This window comes from Poecilia formosa, unplaced genomic scaffold, assembly GCF_000485575.1.
Source record: "Poecilia formosa unplaced genomic scaffold, Poecilia_formosa-5.1.2 Scaffold192, whole genome shotgun sequence".
In the NCBI taxonomy this organism is placed as follows: Eukaryota; Metazoa; Chordata; class Actinopteri; order Cyprinodontiformes; family Poeciliidae; genus Poecilia; species Poecilia formosa.
The window spans coordinates 493,927-515,774 of NW_006800131.1; the positions used below are offsets into that span (position 1 = coordinate 493,927).

General features: G+C 37.2%; 3 protein-coding genes across 9 annotated transcripts; all 3 read left to right on the top strand.

The window, feature by feature from the left end:
- The first annotated feature begins 19 nt into the window (after nucleotides 1–19).
- Nucleotides 20–8,561, top strand: LOC103147933 (zinc finger protein 501-like). 7 transcript variants are annotated; one of them, XM_007566508.2, is made up of 4 exons: nucleotides 20–450; nucleotides 4,034–4,411; nucleotides 6,843–6,999; nucleotides 7,760–8,561. In XM_007566508.2, exons 1-3 carry the CDS (start codon nucleotides 297–299, stop codon nucleotides 6,851–6,853), a joined length of 543 nt encoding a protein of 180 aa, XP_007566570.2. In that variant the 5' UTR covers nucleotides 20–296; the 3' UTR covers nucleotides 6,854–6,999; nucleotides 7,760–8,561. The 7 variants fall into 7 exon arrangements, 4 of the variants coding, with proteins under 4 accessions (XP_007566570.2, XP_007566568.2, XP_007566569.1 ...); XR_001664003.1 differs by lacking the exon at nucleotides 4,034–4,411 and adding an exon at nucleotides 619–673 and having other exon boundaries at nucleotides 436–450; XM_007566507.2 differs by lacking the exons at nucleotides 6,843–6,999; nucleotides 7,760–8,561 and adding an exon at nucleotides 619–673 and having other exon boundaries at nucleotides 23–450; nucleotides 4,034–6,494.
- A 656-nt stretch (nucleotides 8,562–9,217) lies between these two features.
- LOC103147930 (zinc finger protein OZF-like) lies at nucleotides 9,218–12,420 on the top strand. The gene is made up of 2 exons (XM_007566504.2): nucleotides 9,218–9,766; nucleotides 10,473–12,420. Exons 1-2 carry the CDS (start codon nucleotides 9,748–9,750, stop codon nucleotides 11,726–11,728), a joined length of 1,275 nt encoding a protein of 424 aa, XP_007566566.1. The 5' UTR covers nucleotides 9,218–9,747; the 3' UTR covers nucleotides 11,729–12,420.
- A 99-nt stretch (nucleotides 12,421–12,519) lies between these two features.
- LOC103147938 (zinc finger protein 135-like) lies at nucleotides 12,520–21,750 on the top strand. Its single transcript, XM_007566515.2, has 4 exons — nucleotides 12,520–13,827; nucleotides 15,090–16,330; nucleotides 18,560–18,746; nucleotides 20,009–21,750. The coding sequence occupies exons 1-4, from the start codon at nucleotides 13,782–13,784 to the stop codon at nucleotides 21,301–21,303; spliced, it is 2,769 nt and encodes a 922-aa protein (XP_007566577.2). The 5' UTR covers nucleotides 12,520–13,781; the 3' UTR covers nucleotides 21,304–21,750.
- The last annotated feature ends 98 nt before the right edge of the window (nucleotides 21,751–21,848 follow it).

The following is a 21,848-nucleotide window of genomic DNA, read 5'->3' on the forward strand; positions in this document are numbered from 1 at the left end:
ATATTGGCTATTCAGTGGTTATCTTAATTTTGCTTTTGTTTATTTTCATGGTGTCACTTTCTGTGATGTGTCTAATTACCCTGTTTGTCACTTCTATTTCATTTTGTGTGCCAAACTGCAGTGATGTTAATGCATTACTTGGTAATGTGCAAACCAACCCCATGATTTTGTAATGAGTAATCTAACACGTTAATATTTTTAATGCTGTAATTACCTTAAGTCACTGTGCGTTACTATTTTTGTCGTTTTACCATAGTAAATAACAGATACGTTACTTTCATCTTGAATATAGTTATATGCAGTTGTTATGTAAGCTTAAAGTGCGGCTCAAATCGAGCTTTTATTTTGAAGCTCAATGTAACCCGACGAATAGCGGAAGTAGTTGTCTCCTAGCATTAAACGTTAGGCGAAGAATGGGCCTGTTCAGTCGGTTGTCGGAGGCGCCAACGTGTAAGATGATTTTTGTACTTTATTCTTAATTTCCTTCCAGTAGAGTTAGCTTAGCCTGATATCTAGAAGCCGACAGGAAAACAGTGAGTCAGAGACAGTTTGATCTAGAACAGACCGTTTATGTTTAAGGAGAGAAACGTTTCTGTTGTGATTTTGTGAAAACCTCAGAAAGCCTCAGCGTTGGAGGAAAGGCAACTGCCAAAGATGGCGGATTTAAAACATGGTGAGCAGCTGCACTCTGTTTGGTGATTATCTTCTGGTAAACCCGTTCTTTAATATTTCACTAACAACGGTGCTGGGACTTGAGCAACTTACAGTAATATAATTCCTCTCTGCAAGGCGAATATCCATCCCTCACTTTTTGACCATAAGCTGAAGCATGTTGTGCAACAACAAGGTGTGGTTTGGCTATGAATAACTGAATAATTGTTTAGAGCTATTTTTAATAAAACAAAAATTTTAAATCAAAACTACCAAGTTGGAGTGCAACCTGAATATCAGGAAAATAATAGACAAAGTTCACACTGAATTACTGTCTATATTAAGAATCTTTATCAAACTGTGGTCCGCGGGCGTCCCCTAGTGGTCCGCAGGGTACTGCATGTAAAAGACCGTTCATTTGCCGTGACGTCAGCTCAAAGGTTTACGCTATAGCTAGCATACCAATGATTATGAACAAAAATGACAATGGATAAGTGGGTAACTCAAAAGAAAATCTGAAGAAACTTGTGAATATACCAGAATTAATTATATGATCAGAGGAATGTAAAATAGACCTGCTAATAGGCCTGTCACGATAACAAATTTTGCTGAGCGATTGTCTAAAAATTATTGCGATAAACGATAATACTGTTTCAAGACCTTTTGACAGTGATTTAATGGAAATTACGTAATAATGCATGCTATTTCCTGCCATAGACAGATACACTTTATTTTCAGAAGAACACATAACACTGGAACTAATAAACTAAACAAAACAACCAAAAATAAAATGGATTCTCAGTCTCCGTTAAAAAACGTACTTGAATAAAACTAAACAACATGAAGCCAAAGTGGAAATAAATACTGCATTCAACCAAAAGAGTGCAGATTATGAAATCTGTATACCATATTGCCCTTCAGTAATCACGAGATTTAAATAGAGAAGACGGGCACATCCGACTACCTAATGCAGTAGTTCATACTACACGATTTTTTTTGCCCCTATGTTCCCCTTACGAGAATCTTAGATCGTTGGCCGATCTAAGATTCTCGCTGGTGATTTCGTAACCATCATCCTGTAGTGTGATTTAGATCGTCGTGGCCGCTCCGATCTAAATCAGGGGTTTTCCCCGACTGGGAGCGTTAATGTGACGGGTAGCCAATCAGAAAATGCAGACTCTCCTCTGCGCTTTCTGAGGGGAAATTACGAGGGGAATCCCAAACAGCTGACACAGCGCACAACCCAAAATCCAGCGGACATCAGAGATGATATGTGGAAACAACATTAATATTTATTCAACATTTCGTGCAAAGAATATAGAAATGACAAGGAGAGGAGTTGGAGCCAAATTGCTACCGCAGTTGATAAACCCAGTAAGTTTTCAGCTGTTCTTCGTTAACATGACATAAATAGGTTATAATGATTTTCATTCAGTCAGGACTTTACACTGATACTAGCCACATGCATCACAGGTAGATTCTAGTAAAGCATTGATTAATGCCTGATATTAAAATTAGTTAACTGGACTTGTAGCCCTTATTTTGTGCCCTTGTGGTTGGACACCACATGGCACGACGAACCCGATTGAACCGTTATACCTAGGATTTCAGTCGGCTAATGTGTCTCTCAGGTTTTGAAAATGGGCCGACAATCGGCCGACAACTCGTGTAGTGTGTGCTGGACATTACACTAAGGAAATGAGGAAGGGAAGGTCAGTGGAGAGCACCGGAGTTGAGCCTTTTTTCATTCAGTGTCATCAACAGAAAGAAAAAAAGGCAGGAAGAGACGATAAAGCCTATAATTAAAATGAGGTCGATGGGTTTAATTTATCATGCGATTAATTGATTTATTGCTTATCGCGGCAGGCCTAGCTCTAAGTGTAGGAAAATGTTCAGCTGTTTACTATCTTTGTTAGAACACAACAGAATCCACACTGGAGAAAAACCCTACAGCTGCTCTATCTGTGACAAAACCTTTACACGGAGACAATCTTTGATACTGCACATGAGGATGCACAATGACGAAAAACCTTTCAGCTGCTCTGTTTGTGGTAAAACTTTTATTTCAAAAGCTAATTTTAAAAAAGCACACAAAAATACACAGAGAAAATTTTTGATTCTTTAATGTCCTCAGAGAAAGATGGCCGTGATGAAAACTGGGAGGAGAGCAGCGATCCTCAGTCAGCTTTGGGGTCTGAGAAGAAGGCTGCTTAGTTTGCTTTGCCTTGGGCCAGCCCTGGGAAAAATAACTCAAAACCACTAATATTTTCTCGCTCTCCATGTTGTCTATACACATAGACTCGTTGCCATAGTAACTGACAACAACGTAACTTCATGTATCAGGATTCAGCACCAAAAACAAACATTACCCCACATAGAACAGAAGATTCAGTTTGTTGCAGTTTCAATTTTTAGGCTTGATGTGTATTGAGGGATTATTGAGTGGTTGTTGTGGTAGATTAGCCACCGCTGCTATTAGCCATGCTAACACAGCGGTGGCTGATTAGCTAATTTAAACACCTGGTTTACTGATGATCTGTCAGTTTGTGTGTAGATCGCCTTTTTTATTTTTAAGCAGAACCAAAACACACCTTATTCCACAGCACATCTATTTAAGTTTGTCAAAGTCAAGCATAACTGACCTACTTTCCGCTCCCTCGCTATTTTTTTTTCTTCTTTAAAACTTATTTCTCACCTTGTTGTCTAGTTATAGTGTAGACAGTTCATAGCAAAATACTGCATCACTTTTCATATGAGCTTACATTTAAGTCTAGCAGAGAAATGGAGGTGGGAACTTGCTTGGGTGACATCATGCTGCAAGGGGTCTAGTTTAAAGTAACATTGGAGCTCAGTTAAGAATATCGTGATATATATCGTGTCTCGTGATATGGCAAAAATATATCAGGATATTAGATTTTCCTCATATTGCCCAGCCCTACTTTAAAATCACAAGATATGCTCCACTATCACCATCCAGGTTTACTTCTGCAAACATGAGGCGCTCGCTTCATGTGACGTTACTGCGCCCTCTCCTGTGCATGCAGGGCAGTTTTAGGTTGTTTGCAGTTCACACAGGAGATGATACAAGTCGCACATATTTGGAAATGTGAATGACAGTGCAAAAAATAAAATCAGATTTAACAAAACATTGGAACTGAGCATTAAGGTGAACGTAGCTGAAGTTCCACTTTCTGTATTCTCCAGAATTTTGCCATAAGTGAACATCAGGATAATCAAGTTTTATATTTTGTTAATCAAATCAGAATAGCCAATGTCTGCATCTTTAAGTACAGCTCTTTCTATACCCTTAAGCCTTATGTCAATATGACATTTGATATGAGAGCTGCTTCCTGTAATTTGTCTGTTTTTGTGTTTCCTGCAGACATCCAGCAGCTGTTGGAGATCAAAAAGGAGGAGAAAGGGAGTTCCATCCTGGACCAGGAGGACCAGAAACCTCCACAGATTAAAGAGGAACAGGAAGAGAATGACATCACTGAGTTACCATTCAATCCTGTGAAAAGTGAAGATGAAGAGAAACCTCAGCTCCCAGGGCTTCATCACAGCCAAACCAAGGAAAATGGAGAACTTGTGGAACCAAAAACAGATCAATGTTTAAAATCGGATGCTGGAGATAAAACTTATGATTCTTCTTCAGAGTCCTCAGAGACGGACATCAGTGATGGAAACTGGGAGGAAAGCAGAGAAGCTCAGTCAGGTTTGGGGTCTGGAACAACAAACACAGAACCAGTTTGTAAGAAAGGTAAAAAGTTACATCGCTGCTCTGAATGTAGTAAAACTTTTCTCCGCAAATACAGTTTGTTTGAACACAAAAGAATCCACACTGGAGAAAATCTTCACAACTGCTCTATATGTAACAAATCTTTTACTAGAAAAGCAAATCTAAACAGACACACTACAACCCACTCCAAAGAAAGACCTTACAGCTGCTTGCTTTGTGGCCGAAGCTTCAAATGTAGATTCTCCCTATCTTCACACATGAGCAGACATACTGGAGAAAGACCTTTCAGCTGCTCTGTCTGTAAAGCGGCTTTCTGGACTAAATTCAGTTTAGGGGAACACAAAAGAATCCACAACGCAGAGAAACCTTACAGCTGCTCTGTCTGTGACAAAACCTTTACATGGAGACAATCTTTGATACTGCACATGAGGATGCACAATGACGAAAAACCTTTCAGCTGCTCCGTTTGTGGTAAAGCTTTTACTTCCAAAAGTATCTGTAAAGGTCATGCAAAAGTCCACACTCTGCATAGACCTTTCAAATGTCAGACTTGTAACTCGGCTTTTAAAAAGAAGAGCAATTTAATAGTTCATATGAGAATACACACTGGAGAGAAACGTTACACCTGCTCTGTCTGTGACCAAACATTTACATGGAGACGATCTTTGACACGACACCTGAAGAAGCACACTGAGGAAAAACCTTTCAGATGCTCTACTTGTGACAAAACTTTTATTTCAAAATCTAATTTAAAAAAGCACACAAAAATTCACATAGAGAAAACTTTTGATTCTTTAAAGTCCTCAGAGAAAGATGGAGGTGATGAAAACTGGGAGCAGAGCAGTGAACCTCAGTCAGCTTTGAGGTCTGGGATGAAAAATACAGATCCAGTTCACAAGAAATGTAAAAAGTTACATCGCTGCTCTTAGTGTTGGAAAATATTCAGCAGTTTACTATATTTGGTAGAACAAAACATAATTGACACTGGAGAAAAACCATTTAGTTGCTCTGTCTGTCACAAAACTTTAACATGGAAAACATCTATGACGCTGCACATGAAGATGCACAGTGAAGAGAAACCTTTCAGCTGCTCTGTTTGTGGTAAAACCTTTATTTCTAGTGGAAAGTTTAAAGATCACATATAAGTCCTCACTCTGCACAGACCTTTCAAATGTCAGACTTATAACTCGGCTTTTATAAAGAAGAACAGTCTAATAAATCATATGAGAATTCACAGTGGAGAGATGCGTTACATTCTCGGAATAAACTGAATTGATTGCCATGAAATTCAACATAAGACCCAGTTCAAAATCAAGATAATCACAAGCAGAGCACCTTTTTTACGAGAGTCTTGTACAATAACAAGGTGTCTTCAGTTGAGATTTATTTTATTAATCCCAGAAGGAAAGTAAATGTAACTCGTATTGCACAATTTTCATGAAAGACTTGTACATACTGATGGCTCTGGGCAGGAATCATCTCATTTATTACTTTTTTTCTGACACACCATTTTTACTTCCATATTAAAATTGCAGATGACTTTGACATGGGTCTTGCTAATATTATATAATGCATAATGTGGAAAAAAACCCCATCAACACTATTTTAAGCCTGTATTTATGTTTAAAATGACTTTTTTTAAAAAGTGCTTCAGCCAGTGTGTGATCAGTTTATAGAGACAGGAAACTGACGTCTATTTAGTGAAAGAAAACTTGTTAAATATGTGCAAAACTTGTTTCATCACAACAGTTCTGCTAAGGGAGTTTTCAGTGAAGATAAACTTAAATCTAGAAACTATTTTTGAATTGAACGAGTTCAACTTGATTTTTGTCAGACTTATTGTTTTACTTCAGTATGCTCCTGTGAGTTTATTTTTTACTCTGTAGTTTTATTTTTATGCTTTTTTTGCTGTATTTTGAACATTACACTCAGTTCTTTATTATTTTGAAGATTTTTTGTTATTGTTTATGTTTCTAACTACAATTTGTAAACTTCTGCATTTTGTATGAAACTGGGTAATAAAATGTACTTACTTTATGGTGGCGTCATTGGTAACCTCATAGGAACACATGATCTAATTTATTGAATAAAACTGTAACTGCGACTCCTGAGTACCTTTAAGATGCTTTAAATTTATAAAATAGACATTTTGAGCCACATCCCATGCCAGTAGGTGGCGGTAATGCTTAATGTTTCTGTAATGTTTCTTTCCAACCGCCAATAAAAATTAAGAAAAAAAAAACTTTTATTTTGAAGGTCCACGTGACCCGACGAATAGCGGAAGTAATTGTCTCCTAGCATCGAGTTTTGATTCCTTTCATTATTTTTAATGTACAATTTTCCTGTGTTGGCTTCCCGATTATATTACAATGCATCATTAAATCCACCGTGATTTTATATCAGTTGTGAAGTTTTGCTTTTCTTTAGTTTTATCTTTATTTTCTCCCCGCAGGTTTAGCCTAGCCTGTTAGCTGGAAGGAGACGGGAATGCAGCGAGTCAGAGAAAGTTTGATGATGCTGAGGAACGTTTCTATTTTCACTTTGTGAAAATCTCAGAAGGTCCCAGCGTCGGCGAGAAAACGATTAACAAATGGAGGAACCAGCACACGGTGAGTAGATGGACTCTCAGTTCGGTGGTGATTATCTTCTGCTTACACCGTTTACTAACAGTGATTCAGGCAATGCATGTGTGTTTGTGGAGCACATTTCAGCAACAAGACGACTGAAAGTGCTTTACATTATGAAAACATAAAGAGTACATCAGAGTGGCATAATAAAAACTAAAATGCATATTAGTGTTATAAATTGAACAATCATTGGCAACTGTAAGCAAATTGTGTTTTAGGCTTTATTTAATTAATCCAGGGTTTCAGTTTTCTGGAAATTTGTTCCACATTTATGGAGCATAAAAACTGAATGTTGCTTCTCTGGATTTGGTTCTGGTTCTGGTGACTCAGAATAGAGTAGAATATAGTTGATTTGTGGAGCACATTTCAGCAACAACACAATTCAAAGTACTTTGCATGATGAAAACATAAAAAATCTAAGTAAATAAAAGTTTAAATACACAATAAAATGAAGAATTAGTGTGGCATGGATCTTGTTGAAGAATTTTCTCATTGTTTATGATTCTAACAACAAACTGTGCAGGAGCAATATTTACCCGTTCAAACTTATGTATTCCTCAAAGTTATGTCACAAGTGAACATTAAAAAAAAATAACAGAAAATAAAGTTTTAACTTTTAAGTCAGAATATTCCATGTCCGCATCTCAATACATCATCAAAATAGTCTTTTCCCCACCCTGAGGCCCTGCATTTGATATGAGAGCCATTTCCTGTATGTTCTCTGTTTTTGTGTTTCCTGCAGACGTCCAGCAGCTCATGGGGATCAAAGAGGAGGAAAACTGGAGTCCCAAACCAGACCAGGAGGACCAGAAACCTCCACAGATTAAAGAGGAGCAGCAGGAGAACGAGATCACCGAGTTACCATTCAATCCAGTTCCTGTGAAAAGTGAAGATGATGAAGAGAAACCTCAGTTCCCTGAGCTTCATCTCAGCCAAACTGAGAAAAACAGAGACCTTGTGAGACCAGAACTAGATCAATGTTTAAAATCAGTTTGTAGCAAAGCCTTTACTTTAAAAACTAATTTAGAAAAGCACACAAAAATACATGGTTTTAAGACTAGAAACACTTTGGTAGAACACACGATAACTCACGTTACTGAAAGGCCCTTTAGCTGCTCAGTCTGCAGCCAAAGCTTCAACTGTAAGTCACATCTATCTGCTCATATGTGTGGTAATACCGGAAAAAAGCCTTACAGCTGCTTAGTCTGTGGAAAGACCTTTGCTTACCTTACGAGCCTAAAATGCCACCTGAGACGTCACACAGGAGGAAAACTGTAGAGCTGCTCCGTCTGTAAGGCGACGTTCAAGTGGAAAAACATTCGAGAGCCACGCAAGAATAAATAAGGAAGAAAGCCCTCCAGCTGCACAGACTGAGGTCAAAGCTTCAGCCAGACTCTGATTTGAAGAATAAGCTGTTCACTTTTCAGCTTCTCTGTCTAAAATATTTCTTTAGAGGAAATAACCCTCCCAGGAAGACACTGGACCTTAAGCTGAAAAGAAGATGTGTAACTTTACTGTAATTGGAATTAAATATGATGACATGATTTGATTGTCTTGGTTTGAATTTCATCTTGACTCAGTTGGACCCAGTTTAAGGTAATTTTTTAAAGTAAAATCAAGAACATAATGGTCAGCCCAGAGCATCCTCTTGGTCTGACCAGAGTATAACAGAGTTTCTTTAATTCAAAAATATTGTATTAACCCCAGAGGGAAAGCAAATTGACTTTTTTAATCACTCCTGGAAAATGTAGGAAGATACAAATCTCAAATATGGCAACTGCTATTTATGAATTGAAACAGCTCAACTTGAGTTTTTTATTATTTATTAGTTTTCTTTTAAAGGACCCAATGAAGTCCATTAAACCTTTTTGTGAGAAGACATTTTTTTACTCCTTTCTTTCTTTCTTTCTTTCTTTCTTTCTTTCTTTCTTTTTTTGTCTTAATTTTGATGACTTTGGATGTAATCACATTCGTCTGAAGAATAAAAACTGAAATTAATTTAGAGAATAATTGCTCCCAAAAAATAAATTAAATGTTTATAATATAGGGCCATTCTAAGCTGCTGTGGATTAGTTTTTTACTCAGTTGTTTATTTTTCATGTTTCATTTATTTCAGTAATTTGATTCACAGAAAAACACATTGCACGGATGAAATAAATTATGTTTTCAACTTTGATTTCTTTTATGATTTTTAGAACAATTAAAACATTTTAAAACTGAAATGTGGGTTTATTAAATAGCATGTTTTATACTTCCTTGAAGGTTATTTTCGAGAGGTATCTTTAATCAAACAAGCCTCGTAAGATTCTAGTTTATTGAATATAACTGCAAATCCAGCTCCTGCGTATCTTTGAAGTGCGGTTTAGATCGAGCTTTTATTCTGAAGGCCAAAATGACCTGACGAACAGCGGAAGTAGTTGTCTCCTAGCAGCAGAAGCTAGGCGAACGAATCCAGTGTAAAATGTAACTTTAGTCATTTTTACGAGAATATTTAAACGCATCAGTAAAGCCGATGTGATTTTACATCAGTTGTGGAGTTTTTATTTTATTTTTTAATAGTTTTATCTGAATTTCCTACCGGTAGTTTTAGCTTAGCTTGTTAGCTCGAAGCAGATAGGAAAACCGAGTCAGAGACAGTTTGATGGAGAACAGGCTGATTCTTATGATTATGGAGAGAAACGTTTCTGTTGTGTTTTTATTTCAAATAATTTCAGAAGACAACTAACGGAGATGGAGGAAGCAGTCTATGGTGAGAAGATTGACTATCATTTTGTTATTACCTTCGTCTATTCCCGTTTTTTTTTTTTTTTTTTTTTTTACATTTTACTAAAAGCCACACAGACAAAGCATGTTTATTTGTGGAGAACATTTCAGCAACAAGACGATTCATACTTTAAATAATTAAAATAAGTACATTACATTGACATAATACAGCTAAGTAAAGAGAGATTTGAATACAGACGAAAGTATTAGTGTTATAGATGGTGAAAGGCAACTGTAAACATGTTTTTAGCCTCCATTTAAAGGAACTCAGTGTTTCAGGGTTTTTACAGTTTTCTGGAAGTTTGTTATATTATCCACACATCAGTTTATAACATTAAATTCAAGCACATTTTTGTTGTGCTGCACATAAGATTATGCACAACTGCAGTGATATAAGACTCAATGCACCAACAATTGGGGCTAATTTCCCTGCCAGTTTTAACTTCGGTCTCCATGTAGTGCGGGTGGATTGATGTATAACCTCTCCACTGTGGGATGATAAAGCCCTGGTTCTTTGTGATTCTGATCACTGATCTCTGACAATAGTTGTAGGTCACAATTGAACACCAGGATAATCAAGTTTTACATTTTGTTATCAGAATAGTTCATGCCTGCATTTTGACATACAATTTTACATTACATTGTTACTATGATATTTATTTTGAGAGATGTGTCTTTTGTGTTTTTTGCAGACGTCCAGGATCTGATGGTGATCAAAGAGGAGAAGAACTGGAATCCCAAACCAGACCAGGAGGACCAGAAACCTCCACAGATTAAAGAGGAACAGGAGGAGAATGAGATCACTGAGTTTATATTCAATCCTGTGAAAAGTGAAGATGATGAAGAGAAACCTCAACTTCCAGAGCTTCATCGCAGCAAAACCAAGGAAAGCGAAGACTTTGTTTTACCAGAACCAAATCAACATTTAGAATCAGATGTTGAAGATAAAACTTATGACTCTTCTTCAGAGTCCTCAGAGACGGACATCAGTGATGGAAACTGGGAGGAGAGCAGTGAAGCTCAGTCAGGTTTGGGGTTGGGAATCAATAACACAGATTCAGTTTGTGAAAAAGGTAAAAAGTTACATCGCTGCTCTGAGTGCAGCAAAACGTTCAGCCGCAGACGATATTTATTAGAACACAAAAGAATCCACACTGGAGAAAAACCCTACAGCTGCTCCATCTGTGACAAAACCTTCACATGGAAACAATCTTTGACTCTACACATGAGGACGCACAGTGAAGAAAAACCTTTCAGCTGCTTCGTCTGTACCAAAGCTTTTACTTCCAAAGCTAATTTAAAAGAACATACAAAAGTCCACACTCAGCATAGGCCTTGCAGATGTCCTGTCTGTAACGCAGCTTTTAAAAGGAAGAACAATTTAATCGAACATATAAGAATCCACACTGGAGAGAAGCCTTACAGCTGTTCTGTCTGTAGCAAAGCGTTTACTTCTAAGGGAAATTTACAAAAGCACACAAAAATACACGCAGAAGAAAGACCTTACATATGTTCCGTGTGTAATGCAGGTTTTAAGAGTAAAAACACTTTAGTAGAACACACAAGAACACACACTGGGGAGAAGCCTTTCAGCTGCTCGGTCTGCGGCCGAAGCTTCAGCTGTAGGTCACATCTAACTTTTCACATTAGAGGTCATACAGAAGAAAAACCTTACAACTGCTCGGTCTGTAAGGCGGCTTTCAAAAGGAAACGCACTTTAGTGGAACACACAAGAACCCACACTGGAGAGAAACCTTACACTTGCTCAGTGTGTGGTAAGAGCTTCGCTCACTGTCTAAGTCTAACATGTCACATGAGACGTCACACAGGAGAAAAACCGTACAGCTGCTCCATCTGTAAGGCATCATACATGTGGAAAAGTGCTTTTGTGAAACACACAAAAACCCACTCAGGGGAGCAACCTTTCAGCTCCACAGACTGTGGTTGAAGTGAAGTGAAGCAGTGGGACAGACAAACACCTCTAACAAATGTTTTAAACTGATTCAGTGGACTGGAGGGAAGTGATTCAAAGTTAATCTCTCATGAATCCACCTGATTTTTTGTTGCTTCTGGAAAATTATGTCCTGAGAAGAATGAAGACTCGTAATTTAGTGAATCATTGACAACTGAGCAATTTTTTTAAAATTGTATTTGTTTATTTATGTGTAAAATTATGAGAAATTGGGCAAAGTTGTGAAGTATGCATTAACAAAACAAAATATTTTATTTAAAAGAAAATAACACAACAATCTCATTTCATGTTACTTTGTCAAGTGAAAGGAAAAGACGGGAGAAAGCTGTACCTGCTCTGGAGCAAGAAAAGCAATTGATAAACTCAGCCTTGTATTGGGACTCCTTGAAGTATATTTTAAATTTAATCTATTAAAAGAAAAATTCATTATGTTCTTTTTTTTTGGTTTTATTCATGGAAACTTAATGCTAACACATTGCTTCTAAAGTCAAACTCTCTAATCATACTGTTCATGTGTAAATTTCAACAGTTCCATTTAAATCAGCTACACAGATCATTATAACAAATGTTTCTTTACAAGAACTATTGGAAAATGTATTTAAGAGAAATCTCTGACTGCATGATAAATAAATTATTCACCCTCTTGGCCTCGAGATGGTGCTGTAATATCATCAGGTGTTACTGGTCTCCACTCTACCATCATTGGTTTGTTTGGGATTCCTCCTTATATAAACATTTTAATTTTTCAAATGAAGCTAACTTTAGTTTCAGACTGTTTAAGAAAGTTGTGGACATTTTGTACATAGTGCATTTACTGATTAGGATTTTAGGTTTTTAAATCTATTGAAAAGAAATCCAATAAAGTTTGTTCAATAGACAACCTGTCTTTAAAAATTACAGTTGGATAAAATTCATCCTATTTAAGTAGATATGAACTGGGCCTTTTGGGCTTTTTAAGTGCATTAAGATAACATTTGTCGAGGATTTGTGCTATATGAATGTGACTGCATTGAATGAAATCAGACGATTATCAAAACAATAATTCATGAGGAGTAGAAAAGGAGGCTTCATGGACGCAGAGGAGGACCACAGAGAGAGGAAGAGGAAGTTCAAGCCATCTCTCCCATCAGTCATAATGTATCAGATCCCCAACTTCAACATCTAATCAGACATACATTTAAAGAAAAGCAGCAAAAGCAGACAAAGAGGATTAGCACAACTTGACAACAACATATGGTGTCATCCAGGATATGTTACTGTGTAATATCGTCTCCTCAATGGAGAAACGGAGCTGTTAACACGTCATGACTGTTATTCAGCAACAGTGTCTTCAGTCAGAGGCTTCTTCAGATTTGCTGCAAGACTGACAGCTACCAGAGATCCTTTCTGCCCAAAGCATCACCACCACAACTCTCTGAAGATGCTTGGATGATCAGAGTTAAGACAATATTTAATTTTTCTTTTGGATGAATGAAAAAATGTTTTAATTGAATTGAAACGGGTCATATTTATTAGCCTTTATCAAAGAAGCAGTTGGGGTCAAAAACGCTCCTTTCTATATTTTTTAAGTTGACTCCCGTTAGACTTGGCCTCAACTGATGTGTCTGCGTATAATTATAGGTGATCCATGTAACATTACGTGAAATGGAAAGTGTTTTAATTTATAATTCAGATCAAGCTTTTATTTTGAAGGCCAGTATGATCTGAAATCCAACGGAAGTGATTGCCTCCTAGCAACATGACCTCCGTCATCAACGTTTCGTTTACCCTCTTTTAATAAGTGAAAATCGCAATTTAGTAGTCTTTCGATTATAATATATACATTTCACAGTATTCAAACTTTTTCACCGCTGACATGAGAGATTTTTAGTGTTAATTTTCCTCCCGGAAGTACTGGAAGCGTCGAGTGTTAGCTTAGCATGTTAGCCGGAAACGGACGGATTATTTTCTGAAGGAGTTTAACAAAAGTTTTAACTTAGATTGTGTGAAACCCTCAGAAGGTCTCGAGATTGAAGAAAACACAGAAGAGATGGAGGAACCGACCCAGCGTGAGGAGACGGACTTTAAGTGTGAAGGTGATTTTCTTCTTTACCGCTCTTTAAATGTTTACATACCGCAGATGGCTAGTTTACTCCTTCAAAAACCAAAAAACTACCAGTTAACTTTAAAACTGAAATAAAGTAATGCTCACTATGAAGTCCAGACCTGGAATTGGATGCATAGATAAAATAATCGTTATAAAATCTAGATTTTAAAAAGTGTGCACACAGGTTAGTCCGGTTCCCCGAGTTGCTAAGCGTGACTAAAGGAAAAATATCCCAACTTCCTTCATCTGGTTGTGCAATAACGTGAAAGTTCCTTCAGATCTTCAAAATTAGATCAGCTACAATGAATGTGTTTATTATGCAAAATAATCAAAAGTGGATAGTAAATAATTACATTTGCTCAATTACATTTATTTGAGTAACATTTTGTGAAAATAAATAAATTAATAAACTCTTAGAAGTAATTTTACTACACCATACTATTTACTTTTATTTGGGTAGTATTATTCTGAAGTATCACTACTCTCACTTGAGTGAAATGTCTGAATACTTTACTCACTGTAAGTAATGTCGCTTAATGAAAGATAAACATTTTAACTAATAATGCAGCAGATACGAAACTATTTGTTGAAGTGAGACCTCCTGTTTGTACACCAGCTTTGTCGTCATCGTTATTTATCTGCTGAGCCTTTCGTAGATCATGATGATACACTAAAAACTACATACTATCAATGGAAATACTTAACATATATAGATATATACTTCTTATCGGAAGTATTAGTTCCACTAGTTTATATTGAAAATATTTGATTAGAGAAATGGTACGTTCAGTCAGAGGCTTCTTCATATTCGCTGCAGCACAGACCTCTACAAGAGATCTCTCCTGCCAACAGCTATCACCATCTACAATAACTCTTTGATTAATTTTAATTAATTTGAGTTACAGCAACATTTAATTTCCCTTTGGGATCCATGAAGGATTTTTGAATTTGAATTTATACCTTTTGCATATTTGTTTGTAATTATGTTTTTGTATATTTCTTTCATTTTATTCTGTAAATATCAGAATTTGCACATAACTATGACATTACTTTCAAATATTAAACCAGATGTTATGATCAGTTACTTAATGCCCAAGTTTCCTTTTTATGAAATACTTTTTTACCTTTACTGTAATGACTTCTCTGATGGCTAAGTTTTACGTTTACTTGACTACAAATGGGTTGAAGTAGTGCTACTCTTACTGGAGTACAATTTTTGGGTACTGAATCCACCATGTTTGTTTCCTGCAGATGTCCAGCAGATGATGGAGACTAAAGAGGAGGAGAACTGGAGTCAGGACCAGGAGGACCCAAAACCTCCACAGATTAAAGAGGAGCAAGAGGAGAATGAAATCACTCAGTTGACGTTTGGTCCTGTTCCTGTGAAGAGTGAAGAAGATGAAGAGAAACCTCAGCTCTCAGAGCTTCATCACAGCCAAAATGAGAAAAACAGAGACTCTGTGAAACCAGAACCAAATGAACGTTTCAAATCAGACGACAGAGATTCAGATTCCTCTGAGACGGATGTAAGCGATGGAAACTGGGAGGAGAGCAATGAAGCTCAGTCAGGTTTGGGGTCTGGGTCAAATAAAACGCTTGGTGCTTCTGGGAAGACTAAAGATGATGAAGAGGAAGAGCTTCATCACAGCCAAACTGTGAAGAACAAAAACTCTGTGGAACCAAATGAATGTTCAAAATCAGATGATGAAGATGAAACTTCTGATTCTTCTTCAGTGTCTTCAGAGACGGATGCCAGTGATGGAAACTGGGAGGAGAGCGGTGAAGCTCAGTCAGGTTTAAACTCCACGACCAACAGGGAGTCCTCTGGTCGTTTCAGCTGCTCTGAATGTAGTAAAACCTTCACTCGCAGACAGTATTTATCAGAACACCAGAGAATCCACACAGGAGTGAAACCCTTCAGCTGCTCCGTCTGCAGCAGAGCTTTTAGATGGAAAAATGGATTAGTGCGACACATGAAGTCCCACAGTGGAGAAAAACCTTTTAGCTGCTCAGACTGCGACAAAACCTTTTCTTCTAAGAAGAATTTGATGGAACACACAAAGGTTCACTCAGGGGAAAAACCTTTCACCTGCTCTGTCTGTAATGCATCTTTTAAGAGAGCACACACCTTAAAGGAGCACAAAACAACCCACACTGGAGAGAAACCTTACAAGTGCTCGATCTGCAACCAAAGCTTCAGGTACCGGTCCTATCTAATCGTTCACGTCAGAAATCACAAAGAAGAAAAACCATTCAGCTGTCCCACCTGTAAAGCAACGTTCAAACGGAAACTCACTTTAGAGGAACACATCAGAACCCACACTGGAGAGAAACCTTACAGCTGCACGCTGTGCAGTAACAGCTACGTCCGCTACATAAGCCTGTCTCGTCACATGAGGACACACACAGGAGAGAAACCGTACAGCTGCTCCACCTGTCAGGCCACGTTCAGATGGAGACAAGCGTTCGTGGCCCACACAAAGATCCATCCAGTAAAATAACTTTTTACCTGCTCAGGGCATTTTAGTCCCATCTCGGCCTCTCAAAACACAATCAGGGCTTCTTTAATCTGTTGGTTGAAATATTGTATTTTTATTGTTGGGGCATTTAATGTTCATGTATGCTGTGCTGAGAAGTCAATGGCAGCTTACCTTTTAACCATGATGATGTTGATACTGTTTAAGCTGATGGGTTACCTCTTTTTAACTTAGTTGTGTGGTTTATTGAGCATGAGCCTGTTTTATTTGATGTTTTTATTCTACCTAAGTTGACATTGCTGCCGTTCCATATTGCTTATTTTAACTCTTTCACTTCCCTGTTGATTTTAATTGCAGCTAGAAGCTCACAGAAGAGTTTAAGTTATGGTTTTACGTAATCTTCCAAACTGTTTTGGACTCCATGGCCCTTCTTTAAGATTCAGCACCTCAAACACTATCCACCTTTCCACCATTTTTTGTCTACCTCAAAACACAGAAATGTAATAATTTTACCTTACATGGTAAAATTGTTACCATGTTGGCCAACATGAGTCAATAAAACAGAAAATATTAAACTCAGCAACTTGTATGATAAGTTTCTTACAAAAAATAATGTTTGGTCACTATAGATCAGTTCAACAGAAACTTGCTTCTGTTATTTAAAGTATTAAGTGGAAGATGAGAGGATAAAATCCTAATATGCAGAGAGGGACGGCAGGCTGAACTTGTTCATTTGGTCCAAAAGCTGAGGAGGAAAAGACTCAAAAACTGCAGCTGAGTAACTAGCACTCAGCTTCTATGCACCGCAGATCTGGAGCAAACTTCCAGAAAACTATGAAACAGCCAAAAAACCGCGTTCCTTTAAATCAAGATTAAAAAAGGAGAGATGTATTATTTTAACGATGGCACTTGAAAAAATGTAAAGTCTGTTTTTGGTTTTCAAAACTGTTGGGTGTATGATGTGTTTATTATGGGTTTTATGTTTTCATGATGTAAAGCACTTTGAACTGCTGTGCTGCTGCAATGTGCTCTACAAATAAACTTTATTGATTATGTTGTGAATACAGCATCTTCTGTATGAGGTGGTTTATAAAAACCACCTCATTGTTTTACTGTTAAAATGTACCCAGTGTAGACATGAAAAAGTAATCTAAATTTGCTTCCATCCAAAACTGAGCTGACAGTTTCTTACTTTGTGTCAGTATAATTTCATTTATTTAAGTAAATCTGCTATACAGATATAACTTCAGTCAATTAAAAAAAAACAGTAAATAAAAATCAAATAAGTCAAAAAGATATGACATCAGTAACAAAACCTGAGAATACCATGAAGAGTAAAATAAGTTTAAGTGTGTTTACTTTGACTAGGCCCATCATGTCTCATTCTTTTTAAACTGGCCAACATTGTTGTACTTTGACCTGAATCTTTATTATAAATCTCACACTAATTGGACAGTTCTGATCCTCTGGTCCTCGCAGGCTTCAGACCCATTAAATAAATTAGATTATTGAAAAGTGAATTTATTTTACTGATAAATTTATTTAATATTTAGATACATACCTTAAAATCTTAATTAGGAAACCAATTCCTTTACATATATTTGCTGTTAAAATTTTAAATATGATTTACATTTTTATTTTAGTTATTTCATTAACTAATTCACCAATTAGAAAACATTATATAGATTAATAACAGATATTGATGTTGTCACGCCTTTACTTCTTTAAGTGTGATAATGTTCTGCTTACATGAAAACATTGCATTTAAGATTATGATAATACATCAGAGCAATAGAAAAATATTTCAATAGAGAAATGTGGCCTTAATGAAACATATAACCGAGTGAAGGTTATTTTCAAAATTAAATTTTAATTTGACAAATGAATCGTATATTTTAATGTATTGGATAAGACTGTGGAGAATGTTTACTTTGTTTCATTAAATTCTCTTTAAACTGGCCCAAAATTTTATACTCTGTCTGACATAAATCTATATCATACATGTAGTTCGTAGCTACCTTTATTTTGAAGGACGAAATAAGTGCCGGAAGTCCCAGAAGCTATGTAAACAATGTGCAGCTTATTTAGGGTCTCTCGTGAATCGGGGTTGGACCAATCGGCGGCATATCTTAACTATGCCTTGTTTACGTTATTCATTGTTTCATCTTCTTTGCGAAGTTTTGTTTGAGCTGAATTTTCCTCCCGGAAATAACGGAAACGTCGAGTGTTAGCTTAGCCTGTTAGCTCTACACAGATAGTATTACAGAGCGCAGCGAGTCAGAGACTGATGGACAACAGACTGTTTCTGAAGGAGTTTACGGAGAGAATAGTTTCTGCTGTGATTGTGTGAAAACCTCAGCTTTGGATAAAATACGACTCACAGAGATGGAGGAAACGACAGACAGTCAGCAGATGGACTCTGACTGTGATGGTGATTATCTTCTTCTACGGATCTTTAAATGTTTGCATGCCACCAATGAAAACAGCACAAATGGAAAACATGATTTTCCACTGAGACGAAACGCTCAGAGTGAAGTCATAACCTGGACCTGGATGCATAAATTAAATAAAGTAATAAAACATTGATTTATAAATGTGTACATCCAGTCTGATGAGGCAGTAAAGATGACAATCAGTTTTAGATCCAATTTTAAAATATCACTATGACTAGAAAAAAACAACAATCACACATTGACTTTCTTTTAAGATTAATCAAAACAAGTGATTTACTTGTAGCCTATTATCAGAGAAATATATTAATATTCTTGGCAGATTTAATGTTGGAATGACCTAAAAATCTCCCAAAAGATAAATGACTGGAGTATAATTTAATATACAAAAATTATCACTCTTTGATCATTTTTTGGCCTAACTGCTTCTGAATAAACAAATGAAACATAATACAACTAATCTATTTTATTAGTGTAAGAAAAGGTAACTAAAGCTGCAGCATGTAATTTATTTTTTTTACATATTGTTACCATGTCGTTACAGTATATGAGATAGATAATCAATTTCTTGCTTAGCATCTATTGCCATCTGAAGAAATGCAGCGCTCCCGACCAAAAACAACCAATCAAAATCAGGAGGAGGGTGTTAGTGCTGTCAATCATCCTCAGGTACTTGGTGATCAATCTACTAATGGTGAAGAAACAACTTATAGTTTCAGGAAAACCGTCTATCTGCTGTCATCGGTGGCTATGCTAACTAGCCTTAATATTCACGACAGGTTCTATTAGCTTCAGCGTAGCAGACAGCAAAGGAGAGGGACATTAGCAGCACCACACAGATGGTGATTGACAGGGCTAAGACCCTCCTCCTGGTTCTGATTGGTTGTTTCTAGTTAGCACAGGGTGAAAGCAAAGACAATTTTTTTAAAGATTATCTGTCTCATGCTATAGTGTCGTGACCTAGTGATAGTTTCAACAAATATGTTAAAAATGGTTTTTTTTTTAGGTTACATTCTGCAGCTTTAACTGCATTCACCTTTGCAAGAAGTGACCAGGATTCTAATAGCAGAATATTGCAGGTATCATGCTACATTGAAACCAAAGGTGACATATTGGTGGTTTGATCAGTAACATAATTAACCATGATGGGGGAAAAAAGCTCCTCTTCAGAACTTCAAAACTAGATTAGTTGTGGAATGGGAGGTTGAAAGCCATTTCCTGTAACTTGCTTTGTTTTTTGTAGATGTCCAGAAGGTGGTGGTGATCAAAGAGGAGCTTCCTGCTGAGGAGGAGATCTGGAGTACCAGACTGGATCAGGAGGAAAAGAAGCCTCCGCAGATTAAAGAGGAGCAGGACGAGAACGAGATTATAAAGTTTATATTCAATCCTCTCACTGTGAAGAGTGAAGATGAAGAGAAACCGCTGCTCTTAGAGCTTCATCACAACCAAACTGAGGAGAACAGAGACTCTGTTGGACCAGAACCAAAACAATATGTAGAATCAGATGTTGAAGATAAAAATGTAGGTTTGTCTTCAGATTCCTCAGAGATGGACATCAGTGATGAAAACTGGGAGAAAAGCAGTGAAACTCAGTCAGGTTTTGGATCTGGGAAAATTAAAAAAGTTCTCTTTGGTGAAAGAGGTTTTAGTCCTGGTCCTCTGGAGAGTGAAGATGATGAAGAGAAAGCTCAGCTCACAGTGCTTAATCATGACAAAATTGAGGAGAACAGAGACTCTGTAGAACCAGATGAATGTTTAGAATCAGATCCTGAAGACAAAATTTCTGCTTCAGAGACAGACGTCAGTGATGGAAACTGGGAGGAGAGTATTCAAACTCAATCAGTGACCAACAGGGAGTCCTCTGGTCGTTTCAGCTGCTCTGAATGTAGTAAAACCTTCACTCGCAGACGATATTTATCAGAACACCAGAGAATCCACACAGGAGTGAAACCCTTCAGCTGCTCCATCTGCAGCAGAGCTTTTAGATGGAAAAATGGATTAGTCCGACACATGAAGTCCCACAGTGGAGAAAAACCTTTTAGCTGCTCAGACTGCGACAAAACTTTTTCTTCTAAGAAGAATTTGATGGAACACACAAAGGTTCACTCAGGGGAAAAACCTTACACTTGTTCCATCTGTAACACATCTTTTAAGAGAGCACACACCTTGAAAGACCACATCAGAACGCACACTGGAGAGAGACCCCACAAGTGCTCAATCTGCAACCAAAGCTTCAGGTACCGGTCCTATCTAGTTGTTCATATAAGAGGTCACGCAGAAGAAAAACCGTTCAGCTGTCCCACCTGTAAAGCAACGTTCAAACGGAAACTCACTTTAGAGGAACACATCAGAACCCACACTGGAGAGAAACCTTACAGCTGCTCACTGTGCAGTAAAAGCTACGTCCGCTATATAAGCCTGTCTCGCCACATGAGGTGTCACACAGGAGAGAAACCGTACAGCTGCTCCACCTGTCAGGCCACGTTCAGATGGAGACATGCCTTCGTGAATCACACAAAGATCCATCCAGCGATATAATCTCTCAGCTGCAAAGCTTCAGTCGGTCTCTAACATTGGGGAGAAGAAAAACGAAGAACACTTTCCAGCTGGTCTGTTAGTAAAACAGCATTTCAAAGAACCTAAACTCTGTAGGATGACATTGAAAGTAAATATAAAGAGAAGCTGTTCAACTTTAACATTTTTTGTACATAAACCTAGTTGTAACATTATAGTTGTATTGCAATTAATTAAATTGTTACAGTTTATTTAAGTGAACTGGCGCCACTTAAATAAACTGAATTGTTCTTACAGTTCTGCAGCTAACGAAAGTCTGCTGAGATGTTTGGAGATCTTCCAGGGATCAAACTCATATTACTTAGTAAAAATCACTGATGCAGAAGGGAAAAACACATCTACTATATGTGTCATGTCTGACTTAGCTGTATGTATTAAATATATAGCCTACAATAAACATTTGTGTTCTGAATCTCATGTTTGATTTTAAGAGCATAAAACATTTTCAGATTTGACATTTTCAAGACCCAGTAAAATATTTCCATGAATAAAGTTCCAGTAATAGTGGG